The sequence below is a fragment of the Dromiciops gliroides genome, chromosome 6 (genome assembly GCF_019393635.1).
Source record: "Dromiciops gliroides isolate mDroGli1 chromosome 6, mDroGli1.pri, whole genome shotgun sequence".
Classification (NCBI taxonomy): Eukaryota; Metazoa; Chordata; class Mammalia; order Microbiotheria; family Microbiotheriidae; genus Dromiciops; species Dromiciops gliroides.
In genome coordinates this window covers 279,821,897-279,840,701 of record NC_057866.1, presented here as the reverse complement: position 1 = coordinate 279,840,701, position 18,805 = coordinate 279,821,897, and the positions used below count along the sequence as shown (strand labels likewise).

At 38.6% G+C, this 18,805-nt stretch overlaps 1 protein-coding gene across 8 annotated transcripts in view; it reads right to left on the bottom strand.

Moving 5' to 3' along the window:
- Positions 1-18,805, bottom strand: part of SGCZ (sarcoglycan zeta) — a 623,247-nt gene that overhangs the window by 38,538 nt on the left and 565,904 nt on the right. For all 8 annotated transcript variants that reach the window (XM_043970999.1, XM_043970996.1, XM_043971002.1 and 5 more), the window contains one exon: positions 6,299-6,386. In XM_043970999.1, the coding sequence (XP_043826934.1) occupies positions 6,299-6,386 (88 nt within the window). The remainder of the gene's footprint in view (positions 1-6,298; positions 6,387-18,805) is intronic.

Sequence of the window (18,805 nt, the reverse complement as noted above, 5' to 3'; positions counted from 1 at the left end):
GTCCCTAACCCAGACTTTCCCTTAGGGGATTCCAAAGTTTTGCCTCCACAAAACAACCACAACAGGATTAGAATTAGCCAGACAGAACAGAAACAGAATCACAGGAAAACAGGTTTTTACTGACCTGGAACCCACAAACAGGGGAAGTCCAGTCTTTGAAGAGGTGTGGAGTGCACAGTCAGCCACCTTCTCCAGCCCTCTATTAGAGATTTAAAAGGAATCTCTCTTACCTCAAATAGGAGCCCAAGAGAGGGAATGGGGGAAAGAAGTGGCCAGCAGTTTCTCCTCATCTCTCCATGTTTAGGAATCCCACTTTTGACACTAGAACTGTCATGGTAAGGAAAATCACTTTATTTAAATATAGAATGCAAGTCAGTAAAAGACCATATTCTGTGTGCTGTTACAAATTAAGGCAGGGGAAAAAAAAGAACTGTCTATTGTCACATGAAGAAGCAAATCTCTGAAATCAGTGGGCTTCTGAATATAAGCAATTTCCCCCAGGTACGTAGAGTATACAGAATGATGTATTTTCATTCTGGACTTGCAAATGATTAGACATTGACCTAAAAGGGCAGTGTGTTGTGTTTCAGGAAAGGGAGGTAGAGACTTTTTAATCTGCTCATCTTTCATTAGACTTCAGAGTTTGAAATGTGATGAACTCTGTCTTTTGGTTGTCCCTACACAAGAAATGAAGTAAAGGAAGACAAAACTTTGGTTAGATATAACTTTCCATTTCTCCTTATAATGGGGGGGGGAGCTTACTCTAACATGGTATTAATCATGTCAAGAAAGGGACAGTAGGGGCAGCTACATGGTGCAGTGGATAAAGCACTGGCCTTGGTTTCAGGAGGACCTGAGTTCAAATGCAGCCTCAGACACTTGACACTTACTAGCTGTGTAACCCTGGGCAAGTCACTTAGCCCTCATTGCCCTGTCTCTCCCCCCCCCCCAAAAGGACAGTACAGTCATCCCCCTCTCCCTCCATAGTAGCACAATAATAAAATATTACTTTAATGTTCTTTTGTGAGAACAGGACAAACATAATAGAAAATAATAATTAAAAACCCATAGAATTACACCATTTCTGTTTTTGTTTTTGCTTTTGTTTTTGTGGGGTAATGGGGGTTAAGTAACTTGCCCAGGGTCACACAGCTAGCAAGTGTCAAGTATCTGAGGCTTGATTTGAACTCAGGTCCTCCTGAATCCAGGGCTAGTGCTTTATCCACTGCACCAACTAGCTGCCCCCTAACTACACCATTTCTTTTCTTTTCTTTTTTTTCCAGGGTGATGAGGGTTAAGTGACTTGCCCAGGGTCACACAGCTAGCAAGTATCAAGTATCTGAGGCTGGATTTGAACTCAGGTCCTCCAGAATCCAGGGCCAGTGCTTTAACCACTGTACTACCTAGCTGCCCCCTAATTACACCATTTCTAATAGAATTTAGAAAGGAAATATTTAAGGCCTCTTCTAAATGGAAACAGTAAAGAATATACATTTTTTTCATAGCATCCCATGATACCTTTACAGAAACTGACAACACAGTACTATGAAGAGAAATGATAAGTTCTTGTTTGAAAAATATATTCTATTGGGACAGCTGGGTGGTGCAGTGGATAAAGCACCAGCGCTGAATTCAGGAGGACCTGAGTTCAAATCTGGCCTCAGGCACTTGACACTTACTATCTGTGTGACCTTGGGCAAGTCATTTAACCCTCATTGCCCCACAAAAAAAATTCTAAAAGTTTTTCTTAGAGCCAATAAAGAATAAAACTAGTAAGTATGATAGGGAGGACAAGTAAAAGAAACAGCCCTAAAAGAAACAATCACAAAATGTCTGAGATGCAACTAAAGCATTCCCCAGATGAAAAATAAAATCCCTGAGAGAACATGATAATAACATAGAAAAATAGATTATTAATAAACTAATGAGTGAATAGGAAATCCACAAATAGACAAACATGAAATAAACATAAAGGAGGGAGTTCTCAAAACTAGAGGAGAAATGGATTTGTTAGAAAACAAAAAGACTATTGAGACAATAAAACTAAAAGAAAGTTCTTTGAAAAATTAACAAAATCAACTAACTTCTAGCAAACCTGATTATCAGAAGACATAGAGGAAAAACAAATTTTAAAAAATGAAAATGAAAATGCAGCAGGAAGAAAAAATAAAAAGAAGTATTTTCTTATAAAGAATAAAATATTAGCCTAACAGATTAGACTGTGAACTCCTGAAGAATAGATGTTTCTTTTTTCCTTTCTTTGTGTTCTCCATTCTTAGAACAATGCCTGACACATAGTAAGGTCTTAATAAATGCTTGACAAAGACATGACTTGACTTAAACAAACAAATGAATCAAAAGTTCAAATTAATAGAGATCTTAAATTATTCAATTTAAGGAAAGGAAATTGAAATAGCTGCAAAGGAGCTTTGAGAGGAAAAATTAATCTCCTGGCCTAGATGGATTTACTGGAGAATGACATCAAATGCTTAAAGAACAATTAATATCTATAATTCACAAATTATTTTTAGAAATAATGAGAAAAACACTTTATCAAACTTTTAAAATAAGAGGAATATAGTATTTATACCTAAATTAGGAAGTATAAAAAGGACTGTAGACAAATATTAAAGAATAACAATGAAAATATTTCAAATAATAGCTTTGCAAAAAGCCAACAGTATATGAGCCAATCAGCCCATAGACTGTATGTACAAGTATTTATTAAGTGCCTATAAGATACCAGGGACTGGGGATATAAATACAAAGAAGGGAACAATTTTTCTTCCAAATGAGGTTGGTTTTTGGTACTCTCTTAGTTTTGTTTTGTTTTTTTGCAGTAAGCATTCTAAGATTTTCCCCACCCCTTTTATATCATATTCCTAAGATGACATGAATTTTTCCTTCAATGACATCCCAATAGTGCCACCTCCAATGCATATATCCTTTGTAATATTTGGTGTAGTCTGTTTTCCATATCTTTCATTGTTGTTGTTGTTGTTGTTGTTGTTGTTGTTGATTGCCTTCCCACTTCCTCTATATCTACATCAAGGACTGTGATGCTAGCAGCCCAATGGAAGTATACATTTTTGCTGATTTTTCCCTCTCATCTTCCATCTAGTTGCTGTTTTACCTTCTTCTAGTCTCACATACCCTTTGGATTCTTTTCATAGTTGAGTCTCTTGTTTTTCTTAAACTTAGACATTGATACATTCTTGAAGTTAAGTGGATACAAGATGCCTATTGTCCAGATTAGAATATAACATGTGTTTCTGTTTGGTGAGTGTGTGTATTGTATTTATGTGTATGTATGTAACATGGAGATGGCTTATTCATTCCCCATCAGTGATGTGTTTTCAACTCATTCATTTTTAGTGTGCAAAGTCTGCATTTTGTCATTCCCAGGTTTAAATGTTGTTCCAAATATTGCATGGTCTCTTTACTAGAAGAAAAGATGAAGGGTGCTGAATAATGAATTTTCCCACCCCAAACTATCAAAGATAATAATGTGTTTCCTTGTCTCAAACAAAAAAAAAATGGAAATAAGGTTATGATGGGGAGAAAAGATTTCCCTTTCCACAAAGTGTTGGAAATGGGAAGAGGGAATCTGTCTTTTTTTTCAGGAGGGTGGAGATGGGGAGAGTGTCACATAGGTAAGACAGGGAAGGAAAAAGCCAGTGGAGCATTGGCATAGTAATGAGAATAAGGCTTTATCCAAAGAGAAAAGAGGTATAGTCTCTGAGGAGGAAGCAGTTGCTTGCCTTCCAAGGAATGATGGAGCCATCAAAACAGATGACTTCTCCTCACTTCAGCTGACTCAGTGGGGGCACAGATGACACTGACAGAAGGGATCTGGAAAAACTAACTGGAAACAAGGAGGTTTGGGAAAGAAACCAAAGACTTTGGAGTAGGGGCACAGGTGGTGTTTTTCACTTCTACTTGTTGAAAGCAAAGAAAAAGAGAAAATATGGTTGGGAAGTGACATGACTAACAAGACAATTTGAGAATGGAATTTGAAGGTCTGGAGCATGACCAAAGAATGACTTGTTCTTGGCAAGGGATGGATTATACCTTATCAAAAACTGGTAAGGCCATATTTGCCTAATGTAGCAGGAATCTAATCAAAAAAGCTTTTAAACTAAAAAGGGTGTGTGAAGGAGAAAAGCACCTGCATATAACCGGTTATCAAGTATATTGTAGAGAGAAGCTACAGTAAAAGAGCAACAGTGGCTGCTTATAAGAATCTGAATCTATAAGAAGAGCTATTGGTAACCACTAACATCAACTTTATGTACACTGATGCCCCAAACTTGGACCAGAGGTCCTAATACAAGGAGGGAAGGTTAAGCTAATTTATATCACTCCAATTTATTGATCCTTTCAGAGTTGTTCTAGATGAGAATGCAAGACTTCCTCTGTTTTATGAAATGCTGAGCTGCCTCCCTTCACAGAGGCATGGAAATTTATCAGGGAGCTTCAGGAGTGCAGCCTAGCCCCTGGTTCTGGTGCCTCCTCCTCATGCTGGGCTGTGTGCAGGCTTTTCTGGTGAATTTCCAGCTTTATGTGGTAGAATGGCAGTTTTCAGGATTTCCTAGATATGTTAGCCAGTACCATGCCCAGAATGTCTTCTTTCTCAAGATGCCTTAGTGCTTAGCACAGTGCCTAGCATATTGGAGGTGCTTAATAAATGTTAATTGACTGACTAAAATGATCTATTGCTTCCTTTTAGAGGAAAATGCCAAACACATTTAGAAGAAAAATTGTTGTAGTTGAAATATAGTTAGCCACTCACTCTTCCAGAATGAGGCCAGCTACCTCAACCCTATTGATTCTAAGAGCATTCTTGATAGGTTGACCCCCATTCTAGTGTGTTCTCCCACTGTTAACTGCCAATGACCCAGTATCATTTAATCACTTAACATCTTTTAGGGGTGAATTTTTACTAAGGAGATTTAGCAAAAAGAGAAAGACATTTTCCCCAACTCCTAGAGACACAGTTTCCCCAATATAACATCAAGGTCCCTGGGAAAAGTGGTCTCAAACTTTCCCAGAAAAAACTTTCTGCATAGAATTTACCCTTCCAAGTTCACTTCCAAATGTGGCATAGCTAATGGATAGGAGTGAATTCAGTGGCTAGGCACTAGACCTAGAATCAGGAAGACCTGAGTCTGAATTTCACCTTAGATACTTCCTAGCTATGTGTCTCTGATCAAGTCACTTAATCTTTGTCAACCCTAGTTTCCTCATTTGTAAGTGGTGATATTAATACATCTACTTAAAAGCAACTAGTTGGTACAGTGGATGAAGTTCTGGACCTGTAGTAGAGAAGTCCTGAGTTCACATCTAGCCTCAGACACTCACTAGCTTCACAAGCATGGGTAGGTCATTTCATTGTGGCCTGCCTCAGTTTCCTCACCTGGAAAATGGTGTGGCAAAAATAATTTGTGGTAAAGATATATATCGGAAGTTTTAGCTGAATCATTTGAGAGATTACGCATGCTACTGAAGCGGCTTTTGAAGGCCCTCCTTTTTTGGGGAGGAGAATGCGAGAAACTTCCGGTACACACACTTAAAAGTGAGGGCGGGAATGGAAGTTGACGTTCTCTGGCTGCTAAACTTAGCTGTGGCAGCGCGCATGGGTGAGAGGAGTTGAGAAACATGTGGTTGGTGTTAGGCTTTGGGTGTGCTGGTTCTCGGCCTGGTGGGCAGTTTGGGATTCAGTGAGTTTTATAAAAGAAAATAGACTAAGTTTAGATCTAAGGTCATTCATCTGTATTTCTACTTCCCTATTTCCCTAATTGGTTTCACCTTTTGTTGTCTAATTAATTCCCAAGCAATAAAAACTAATCCCTCACAGATGAAAGCTCAGAGGCTTCTTTTTCTTAGTGGTCTGGGATATATATATATATATATATATATGGGAAAAGTTAAAAGGAGGAGTTTAATGCTCCGTATATCCAATTTTGAATCTCACAATGGGAATAATAATATTGCTTACCTCCCAGGGTTATAGTAGGGATCAAATAAAATACTATTTATGAAGTGTATTGCAAACCTTAAAATGTTATATAAATAACAGCCATCATAATCCTCACAATGATCACAGAAAAGAGGACATTTTTAACGGTGAAGTCATTACAGTCCAGTCACATGCCAGCCATCCCAGTCCACTTTACCTGGATCACAAATCTGGGCCTTTGGTTTGTTTGTTGGTTTCTTTTCTGATTTAATCAGACATTCTAGAAAGGTGAGAACAGATGCCAGAGAGAAAGATATTTGTGAATACAATGGCACTCACCTACAGTCAGCTGGCCAGTGAGTTGCCCCAAGGCATTCCGGGCATTCAGGGTAACATTTCTGTCAGACTGTAAGACCAGCGGGCTGTCCTGGGAAATATGCAGAAAATAGACAGGTGAAAAATGAAATCCACGTCTAAGTATGCTTACAATATCAACCTTCACAGGGTTGCACAAGGTCTTACTTATATGGTGTGGGGAACATTCTTTATCTTAGATTCCATGCAATATAACAGGATGAATCAAAGCACCCCCTGGGGCCACAAGCCTACAAGAGGTATCTTCTCATTGTTTTTCTTCTGCTAGACTGTAATCTCCAGGAAGAAAGGGCAGGGGCCATATTTTCTCTGCATATATGCTGCCTGTAGTAGCAGCCTGGTAGGCCTAGGTCCAGTTAGAGATGCTCTGGCCCTGAAAGGGACACTATGACCATGGGGAAATGTGGTTGATCAACTTGCTGGCATCAGTTAGAGATTCCTCTTTCCTTGGAGAAGCAAAGTAGTTCATTAACCAGATAGTGGTTGGTCAAACAGATAATAAAGCAGCCACCCAGAAAGCTGGACTCCTTGAATTTACAACAGGAGCTTAGTTGGGAGCCAGTCATGTTTGATATGTGATTAAGACCAGGTAGTATTAACAATCTCAAGTTAGAAATGTGGAATTTTTATTATTCATATATCCAAATAGCTAACTATCACTTTCAAACTGCTGTAACTTTTCAGTCTTAAGTCTCTCCCCCCCCCCCCCACTCCCTTCTCACCTCTATGAAATTGTCATCTTCTCCTTTGTTTAGGGAGTTGAAGTCTAGGCTTCTTCTCTGAGTCATACCTCTATTGCTGTCTAAACCTCCCTGGGAGTTGAAGTTAAACTTCTTCTCCCAGCCATACCTGTATGTGCTGCCTGATTACAGGAACATGCCATAAACCTGTACTTCCCTAGAAGATGAAGTCTAAGCTTCTTCTCCCGGCCATACCTCTGTGTGCCAAATAATAAAAATTTTTACTTAGTGATTGGATTATGTGGGCGAGTAATTCTTTGAAAGAAGAATGTTTTCAAGAACCCAATCTAACAGTAACACTGCCCCTAGTGCCGAGCACAGAGTTCCACACACAGTAGGAACTTACTAGCTGCTGAAAGGTTTGCCTTTGCCTTCCTGAAGTGGGCATTTACACCTGTGCAGACCATGAGGTCAGAAATGATGATAAAGATAAGGTCCCATGAGAGTCAGTTGGAGTGTGGTACAGTTGCCTCAGCATCTACCCTTCAGTGACATGCTGGTGGATCATGATGTGGAGAAGGAGCCCCCATTTCTGTTATGGCATGTATGTGGGCACCTGTATATGAGGAGTGAGGAAAGTGTAATTGGTAGCAGAGGATATCCAGGCAAAGATACCTTTGGGCAGTTTTCTGGGAAAGTGAAGAGGATATAAGAGGAAGAAGAGCAAAACTTCCTAATGTGGGATAATGATGATGGAAGGCCACTTGGAAATGTGGGAATTGCAGAAACAATTCCATTGAATTTGGTTAGTATTGATGGATGATCCTGCCTATCCCTGTACTGGATGCTCAAGAATAGAAGACAGCCCCTTAAACTATTGTTAGTCCATGGGATACATGTAAAGGTCTCTTGAGGAAGTGCCTGACTTAATGAACCTACAGTTTAATTGACCTTATAACTTGGTGCTAGAGGTCATTCATCAGCACAAAGAGCAGAATTTGTAAAAAAAAAAAAAAAAAGCAAAAAGTCCCCCCAAACCCCCTAAGCCATGAACTATCATGGCCCCACTCTTTTTTTCTTTTTAAGCAACAAACATTTATTTTATTTTCCAGTTACATGCAAAGGTAATTTTCAACATTCATTTTCATAAGATTTAGAGTTCCAAATTTTTCTCCCTCCCTTTCCTCCCCCCTCCACAAGATCACAACCAGGTTATATATGTACAATCCACAAGTGTTCTTTTTATCAGTTCTTTCTTTAGGGGTGCATAGTAAGCTTCCTCATTAGTTCCTTGGGATTGTCTTGGATCATTGCACTGCTGAGAGTAGTTAAGTCATTCACAATTGCTCATTGAACAATACTGCTGTCACTATGCATAATGTTCTCCCAGCTCTGCTCACTTCACTATACATCAATGTTCATTAGCCTTTCCAGGTTTTTCTGGGATCATCCTGTTTGTCATTTCCTGTAGCACACGACCAATCCACTACAATCATATAACACAGCTTTTTCCATCATTCCTCAATTGATGGACATTCCCTTGATTCTCAATTCTTAGCCTCCACCAAGAGTTGCTATAAATATTTTTTGTACAATTCCACCCCCCCCCTTTTCTCTTTTTCATGATTACTATTGTTACTGGTTTCCCTTCCATCCTATTCCCTTCCCCATGATATTTATTCTATTATCCATCTTCTTTCATCCTATCACTCTTCAAAAGGGATTTGCTTCTGTCTGTCCTCTCCCCCACTCTGCCCTTCCTTCTTTTGCCCCTCTCTCTTTATCCCCTTCCCCTCCTATTTTCCTGAAGGGTTAGAGAGATTACTCCACCCAATTGAGTGTGTACATTATTCCCTCCTTGAGCCAATTCTAATGAGATTGAGGTCTTTGAGCCAATTCTGATGAGTGTTAGGCTCATTTACTGCCCAGATTAAACAGATTACTACACCCAGTTGGGTCTGTCTGTTAGTCCCTCCTTGAGGCAGCTCTGATATGAGTTTAAGGTCTTTGAGCCTTTTCTGATGAGTGTAAAATTCATTTACTGCCCTGCTCCTCTCCCATCTCTTCCCCCACTCCATAAGCCTTTTCCTGTTTCTTTCATGTAGGATTTCACCTCTGCCCTTTCCCCTCCCCCAGTGAATTCCCTTCACCCCTCAATTTAACCCTAAAGATGTTATCATCTAGCTAAGTGACACAGTGAACAAATCATCACCCCTGGACCCAGGGGGATCCCAGCCCAAACCTGGCCTCAGGCACAAGACAGTCGCCCACTGTATGACCCCAGGTATGTCCCCCAGCCCCAATTTTTTATGGTTCTCTAGGGTCTTGTATTTGAAAGTAAAATTTGCCATTCAGTTCAGGTCTTTTCATCACAAATATCTGAAAGTCTTCTTTTTCATGAAAGTCCTATTTTTTCCACTGAAAGATAATGCAGAGTTTTGCTGGGTAGGTGATTCTTGGTTGTAATCCCATTTCCTTTGCCCTTTGGAATATCATACTCCATGCCCTCTGGTCCTTTAATGTAGAAGCTGCTAGATCTTGTGCTATCCTGACTGGGGCTCCACAGTACTTGAATTCTTTCTTTTTGGCAGCTTGCAATATTTTCTCCTTGACCTGAGAGCTCTGGAATTTGGCTATAATATTCCTAGGAGTTTTCCTTTTGGGATCTCTTTCTGGAGGTGATCAGTGGATCCTTTCAATTTCTATTTTAGCTTCTTCTTCTAGAATTTCAGGGCAATTTTCCCTGAGAATATCTTGGAAGATGGTGTCTAAGCTTTTTCCTTGATCATGGTTTTCAGGTAGACTAATAATTTTCAAATTATCTCTTCTGGACCTATTTTCCAGGTCAGCAGTTTTTCCCAGAAGATATTTCACATTGCCCTCTATATTTTTTATTCATTTGGATTTGCTTTATTGTGTCTTGGTTTCTCATAAAGTCACTGGCTTCCATTTGTTCAATCCCAATTCTTAGGCAATTATTTTCATCAGAGAGCTTTTGTACCTCCTTTTCCATTTGGCCAATTTGACTTTTCAAGCTGTTGAATTTTTTCTCATGTCTTTCCTGAATCACCCTCATTTCCCTTTCCATTTTTTCCTCTACCTCTCTAACTTTATCTTCAAAGTCCTTTTTGAGCACCTCTATGGCCTGAGACCAATTCGTATTTTTCTTGGAAGCTTTAGATATAGGGGCCCTGATGTTGACATCTTCCTCTGAGGGTGCCCCTTGGTCTTCCTTATTACTGAAGAAACTTTCTATGGTCCTCACCTTTCTCTGTTGGCTCATCTTGCCTTTCTTTTACTTGCCTTTTAGCTCCTTAAAGTGGGGCACTGTTTCCAGGCTGCAATATCCCAAGCTTAAGAAGTCCCAGGTGGTATGATTTAAGGAGAATCAGGTTCTTCACTCACCTGGCCTGTTTCCTGGTCCTTAGATGACCCCAGACCAACTTGCTAATCAACCAGCTCTGTGTGTTGTGGTTTTTAGCTCTGATGAGCCTGTGCCCCTCCCCCACCTGGGTCACTGCTACTCCAGCCTACCTCCTGGTTCTCAGCAGGGGTGTAAAATCCAGGTTCTGCCTTAGCACCAGCATAGAACCCTGTAGTCTCCCCCCTGCCCAGGGCTCAGTCCACTCGCCAGACTGTGAGCTTAGTTCCAGACAACACTGGCACTTCAGCTGATTCAGAGGCTCTGGGGGTCTGCTTCTCTGGTGAGGCCTTCCTGGGACTGGATCTGTGTCAGAGTGACTGTGGGGTTGGGGGCTCAACTCCTGTATTAGCACATCAGTTCCCTCCTTTTGACCTTCCAAGCCATTCTTGGTTAGAAGATGATTTCAGCACATTCTTCTGTGAGTTTTGCTGCTCCTGGCATTTTTCTATGGCATTATTTGGATGCTTTTTGGAGTGATTGTGTCATGAGTTCAGGAGCTCATTGCCTTTCATCCCATGGCCCCACTCTTATATAATCCTACTTAGGGATTGCTTTAACTTCACTGGGCTAAACCTCAGTTTCCTCCTCTCTAAGATCCCTTCCAAATCTAGACCTTTACTGCCTTCCTTCCATCTAGCCACCTGGTACCCAAATCAGAGAAGGAGACTCCAAAGTCTGAGGCTGAAACCCTGCCCCTAGTTCACTGATGCTTCCAGGACATTTACTGAAGTCTATTGAGTGAAAGTCTTTAACATTGATGAGCTCAGTCACTTGTCCCCAAATGGTCAATGTTGATAGACCTCACCTAATGAATTCATTTTAGGTTGCTAACCTGATTATAGGCAGCCACCACTTCTGAGGTTGGGGGAAAGGGCTTTTGTTGTCATTATCATTCCACTTAGAGACTGCTCTCAAACCCTTTTCCCTCTGCATGGCAAGATCCAGGCTCAGGGAGGTGGTAGAGAGGGGGAAACAACTTTAAAAATAACTCATTTCCATAAGAGATAAGGGGAATCCTTGGATGAATTATTGTGGTCTTTACTGACTTCTTGAACCTGAAGATAGTATAAAAACCCATGCTCATGCACAATGTCAGACACTAGTTAATCAATTTACCAATAGTCAAAACTATTTTGAGAAAGGAGGGAAAATGGGTTATGGGAAAGGTCAATGCCTCTGTCAAAAGCTCAACTTCTTTCCCTTTCCAGTCCCCATGGTATAGTAGCAATCACTTGAGGTTAAGTCTTCCAAGTATCTTTTGTACAGAGACTCTATTCAAAATCTCTTACAAGGTCAGGGATTATTCCCTGATTTGAAAGAGAGATTATATATTATACACAAAGACCAAAAGGATGTCTGGTCCATGAAGGTCCTTGGTATTTCCATTCAATTTACAAAACAATCATTATTTTATTAAATTCATGCAACACTTGTGCCAGGCACTGCTCTAGAAAAATGGAACTGTCCCTGGCTTCAAAGAGATTCTATTCTACTCTGGGGAAATATGCACAGAGAAGCAAATACAATATCAAAGTCAAGAAAACATGAAGTTATTTCAAGGGAAAATATGATTAAGTGGGACGAAGGAAAGGCCTCATGTAAAGGTGGAACATGATTAGAGCCTTTGGCTTTTAAGAAGCTTATCCTCTAATAATGGAGATAAACATGCCCAGAATGGAATATGATGGAAGAGGAAATGGGGTGGGTGCAAAGCAGAAGGTCTCAAAAAGTACCATGGGAAGTGAGGAGGCCACATTCACCTGTGGGAACAGGGGCACTCAAGAAAGTTTCCATGGAACAGGTCACATTAAAGCTGAGCCTTGAAATATGGGTGGGGGTCAGTTGGAGATGAGGGGATGAGAAGCTGTAAAATTCCCTAAGAATCCTGGCAAACTAAATGGATCCTCCTAATAATGAAAACTGTCTGTGATGCTATGAGTTCATTCCAGGAATAGGGGGTAGTCAAGATTGGATAGGGAAGAAAGTGAGGGTGACAAGAGAATACTGATAAGGACAAAAACTGGCAATGGAAGAGAAAACAAATGGGGAAATGGGACGTAGAGGACTTTGTTGTCAGCCAGAGGAATCAAAGTAATTATAGCAGTTCTGAGCTAAGAATGTGAATTTTCCAGTGAGTGGCTGATAGACAATAGGGTTGAAGAGTATGGGAGTTGAATAGGAATAACTCTGAAGAAAGTTGATACTTCGTACAATTATATGATAATAAAACTGAAAATTAAATGAAATGGATGAATGGTTACAAAAAATAAAATGCCCAAATTAATGGAACAAGAAATAGAGATTCTAAATAAAACCAATCTCACAAAAAGAAACTGAACAAAGGCATAACAGTATTCCTAAAGGAGGGAAAAGAAAAGAAAAGGCTCAGGACTTAAAAGTGAATTCAATCAAACATTCAAATAAAAATGAATCCTAATTTTACATAAATCATTTATAAAAAGGATAGAATGACAAAAAGGTTAGAAACAAATTCTTTCTATGAGACACATGTGATCCTAGTAGCAAAACCAGGGAGAGATAAAGCAGAGAATAAAAAGACAAAAATGTCTTTATGAATACAAAGGCAAAGATATTAAATAACATATTGGTAAAGGGGTTACTATAGCATAATAAAATTATTATACACAATGAACAAGTGAAATTTATTTTAAAAATATAGAATGGGTTCAACATTAGGAAAAATTTCCAAATAGAATCAACATACACTCTTGATACTTGGTGATTTCAATGTAAATGCTGGGACAGGTGAAAATGGGGAGAAATATATGTGAAACTATGACTTAGAAGGAAGGAATGAGAGGAATAAAGATATATAGATTGCATAGAAACTTCACACTTCTATGTAATGAATACTTTCTTTAGAAAATGAATTGTTAGATGTAATTGGGGAAAAAATAGAATTTTATTCCAAAAAAGAAAGAAAATGAATTGTTAGGAGCTTGATCTGTAAAGCATCACATAATACTAAAAATAATGAAATTGGGGGCAGCTAGGTGGTGCAGTGGATAGAGCACCAACCCTGGAGTCAGGAGTACCCGAGTTCAAATCTGGCCTCAAACACTTAACACTTACTACCTGTGTGACCCTGGGAAAGTCACCTAACCCCAATTGCCTCACTAAAAAAAAAAAAAGAAATTGATTATATTTTCAACAGACCAGAAAATACATAATACTGACATGTAAGTTATCTCTAAGTCACCTAGCTATCTGTATACAGTGACCATCTATTCATCAGCATTAAGATCAGAATTTGTAAAAGTAAAAATAAATGAAAAAAAAAACAACCTAAGAAGAACAATGAGAAAACTATATGTTGGGCAAATAGAAATGTTTAATCTTGATTTATTTAAACAATTTATTAAAAAACAAAACAAAAAAAATGAGAAGTGGTCAATAGAATTGATGTTACTATTGAATACAATTTCACCCAGGAGTTAAACTAATGTAACTTAACAGCCAAAATGAGACCCAAAGGGCCAAATTAACAAATATCTGACTTATGTGCTAGATTAAAAGATTGTTTATAAAGGCAACATCATATTAGACTATAAACTTGTTTGTAAAACCTTACAAAGGATAATGAATAATTATGAATAGAGCCATCTCACAGATAAGAAAGAAGAAATGGAGAGTAAAACCAAACAGCAGCAACAACAAGAAAAACTAAAGAAAGTATGGCAAGATATTCAACTAAGTAAAACTCATCTCAAGGGCATTCGAGGATTAACATAGAAAGAACTACAACCTGAAAAAAATTGAAAAGGTTTCCAAACCCCAACCCCCTCACCCCCCCCCCCCACCACATACCTCAACCAACTTTTCTCCAACAAAGACAATGGAACCACCATACCTGGAACTAACATCACAGTCCCTGAGATAATAGTATCTAGTACACAGCACCTAGATAGTAGTATTGGCACGAAAGAGAACAAAGATGTGAAAAGTAGCCAAATTAGATCAAATAAAAAGATAAGAGATTCATGTTGTAAACATTGCAATTATGAGAACATTGAGAGACTGATTCATGTGAAGGAAGGGAAAATACCAAAGGAATGGGGGAGGGCTTGGAATTCTCAGACCTTATTAGTATCCCAAAAAAATAATGCTGGACAAAGGAACATCAATGTCTACCAACCTAGTTGTCCACTCTCATCTATTCAACATCTTTATGAACATTATCTATATGTAAATTAAAAATATTAGCAGGAATAAGCAGATTTTTAGAAACAATATTCAATTACTATCTTGAAAATCACTGAAAGATGTAAAGAATTTAAAACCCCATTAGGTTAATTGTTTGAATATGGGAGATAGAGAAGCAATTGAATTGGTACAAGAAAACACCAATTCACAAACTGTTTTATAGCACCATGTCTCCTATGTATACATCCAAACCATTAAACATTCTTTGGAGAATCAACATGTAATTCATGAACTTTATTTTTTTCTAAATTTTTGCATTAGTCATGTTGTGAAATAAGAATCAGAACAAAAGGCAAAAACCTTAAAAAAGTAAAAAAACAAAAACAAAAGTAGAAACAGTATGGTTCAATCTGCATTCAGAATCCACAGTTCTTTTTTCTGAATGTGGAGAACATTTTCCATCATGAGTTCTTTGGAATTATCTTGGATAATTGTGTTGCTGAGAAGAGCTAAGTCTATCACAGTTGATAATCATGCAATGTTGCTATTACCATGTACAATGTTCTCCTGGTTCTGCTCACTTCACTCAACTTCAGTTCACTTAAGTCTTTCCAGGTTTTTCTGAAATCTGCCTCCTCATCATTTCTTATAGCACAATAGTATTCCATTACATTTATATACCATAACTTATTCAGCCATTCCCTAATTGATGTACATTCCCTCAATTTCCAATTCTTTGCCACCATAAAGAGAGCTGCTATAAATATTTTTGTACATGTGGGTTCCTTTTCCCTTTTTTATGATTTCTTTGAGATACAGATTTTGTAGTGGTATTACTGGGTCAAAGGGTATGCACAGTCCCATACCCATTTGGGCATAATTCTAAATTGCTCTCCAGAATGGTTGGATCAGTTCACAACCCCATCAACAATGCATTGGTATTCCAATTTTTCCACAGCTTCTCCAACATTTATTATTTTCCTTTTATTGGTCATATTAGCCAATCTGATAAGTGTGAGGTGGTATCTCAGAGTGATTCATGAACTTTTAAAAATAATTATTTATTTATTTATTCATTCATTTATTTATTTTGCAGGGCAATGGGGGTTAAGTGACTTGCCCAGGGTCACACAGGTAGTAAGTGTCAAGTGTCTGAGGTCGGATTTGAACTCAGGTCCTCCTGAATCCAGGGCCAGTGCTTTATCCACTATGCCACTCAGCTGCCCTGATTCATGAACTTAAAAAAAAATTGATAGTTACATTTTAATATAAATGATTTCCTTTGCAATGCTGTGTTTTATTTCATGCATTTAAAAGGATGATATGTGGGTTTATTTATTTTTGTTTGTTTGCTTATTTATTTATTTTAAATTTCAATTTAAATTTTTCTCAATTACATGTAAAGATATATTTTAGTTCCAAATTTTTCTCCCACCCACCGTTCCCTTCCCCCTCCCAAGGCCAGCAAGCAATTTGATAGGTTATACATTGCTATTATGTTAAACATATTTCCACATTAATCAGAACAAAAGGAAAAAAAAACCATGAGAAAGAATAAACAAGAACAATAACAAAAAGCAATAACAAAATTGAAAATAGTGTGTTTCAGTCTGCATTCAGACACCATAGTTCTTTTTCTGAATGTGGAGAGTATTTTCCACCATGAGTCTTTTGGCATTATCTTGGATCATTGTATTGCTGAGAAGAGTTAAGTCTATCACAGTTGATCCTCACAGAATGTTGTTGATACTGTGTACAATGTTCTCATAATTTTTATAAGTAACAGCCAAATAATTTTAGATGAATTTCCTCTTAAATATAGGCAAAACTTGGAAGTTTCTAAGTTCCTAATTACAGTGCTTCAGAACACATGGTCAGCAGGGCTGATAGAATGACCTAATAGTTTCCTAACCCATCCATTCCCTCTCTTTCTCTCTCTCTTTTTAAAACAGTATAATTCTCAATCCATTAACACCTAAATCATGAGGTATTGCTTTTCTAAAATATATGATACAATTGTTTGCCAAATTATATACTATAAGAAAATTTAGAACTATAAAGTACTCTAAGAAATATTATGTTTTTTAAACTTGAAACAAACCCAATTAATTACCAATCAGGTGATCTTAACTTAGTCAAATGTGCACTTGCTCTAGACCAGGCACTGTGTTAAACACTTTACAATCATGTGATTCTCCAGAATAATCCTGGGAGGTAGGTTCCATTATTATTCCTTTACAGAACAGGAAACTGAGGCAAACAGAATTTTCTTGGGGCCATTCAGCTAATAATTTCTTTGTTTTTCTTTTTTTTTTTTAGTGAGGCAATTGGGGTTGTGACTTACCCAAGGTCACACAGCTAGTAAGTGTCAAGTGTCTGAGGCTGGATTTGAACTCAGGTCCTCCTGAATCCAGGGCCAGTGCTTTATCCACTGTGCCACCTGGCTGCCCCCAGCTAATAATTTCTTACTGTCAAATAACAAATACATTTTCATGGGAGGTCCTAGTTTACCATAATAATACTGCTGATAGGAAAGGACACTCAGATCCTGTTCTTATTTCCTTCAGGACAGATTTTGGCTTAAATCAAGTCAAATTCAGATTTATAATTGCTAATGATACCGTTTTTAGGACTAATTCTCTGTCTCTGTCTCTGTCTCTGTCTCTGTCTCTGTCTCTGTCTCTGTCTCTCTCAGGTCTAATAATCTTACCCTTTTCCAAGAAAAAAAAAAGGGGAGCCTCAATACAGCTCTTAAAAGCCTGGTATATTGGACACTTGACAATTTATGGCTGTGTGACCCTGGGCAGGTCGCTTGGCCCCGGTTGCCTCACCAAAAAACAAAACAAAACAAAACAAAACAAAAATTCTTCACAAGCAATTCACAGAAGACAGGGCTGAACTGAATATGAAGGGATGATATCTGTAAAGCATTTATGTTTCGTTCTTTGTAGGGCAGATGGGGAGGGGTGTCTTATGTCTGGGGCTGGATTTGGGCTTGGGGGGCCTCCTGGGTCCACAGCTGGTGCTTTGTCCACTGTACCACCTAGCTAATCCATAATGACATCATTAAAATAGGGTTGAGGTGTAGGAGGAATAAACTGGGGGAGGGAAAAGGGGAGAGATGGTCTGGGGACAGGTATTTCACATGAAGGAAACAAGAAGAAAGCTTATGGAGGAGAGTAGAAGAGGGGGAAGGAGTTGCGGAGTGAGTGAACCTTAATATCATCAGAATTGACTCAAAGAAGGACTAACATACATACTCAAGTAGGTATAGTAATATACTTTTGCTCTGGTGGGGGGAGGGAGAAAAGGGTGGGGAGAAGGGAAGGAGGAAAGGGCAGATTGGGGGAGAGAGCAGTAAAAAGGAAAACACTTTCAAGGAAGATGAAGATGTTCTGCATTACTGCACCAGTATGACATATGGAATTGCTTGATCTCATAGAGACGGTTGAAGAGAGAGGGAGGAAGAATAATTTAGAACACAGAATTAGCTCAGGGACCCTGATCTCATTGGAGTGGGCTCATGGAGGGAATAGATTTCATATCCAATTGGGAGGAGTAATCAATTTAACCCTGCAGGAAAGTAGGAGGGGAAGAGAATAAGGAAGGAAGGGTGAAAAAAAGGGAGTGCAGAACGAGGGAGAGGATAGTCAGAAGTAAGGCACCTCTGAGGAGGAATAGGTAAAAAGAAGATAGAGTCAATGTCATGGGAAGGGAGTGGGATGGAAGGAAATAGTTATGATGATTGATTATAATGGCAAAATGTATGGTACCTACTTTGCTGGGCTTTTGTGAAGAAAATTCTCTGTCAAGCTTAAGGTACTATATAGAGGTTGTGATGAACAGGATGCTATTGGGAAAACCTGGAGAGACCTACATGAGCTGAAGCAGAATGAAATGTACTGTATACAAAATAACAGCAATAGTGGGGGATGATCTGCTGGGAAGCATGTGGTTGTTTTCAGCAAGGCAATGATCCAATGTAACCCTGAGGGACTTATGAAGATTGCAGCCCATCTGCAGAGAAAGAACTGATAGTATCTGAAAACAGATGGAAACACATTTAAAATTTTTTTTTTTCATTTCCTCTTTGGCAATTCCTTAACCTGAAGTTTTGGGTTTTTTGACTGTTTTCTCTCACAACTAGCTAATATGGGATTTTTTCCATGACTACTCATGTATAACTTATTTTGAATTGCTTGA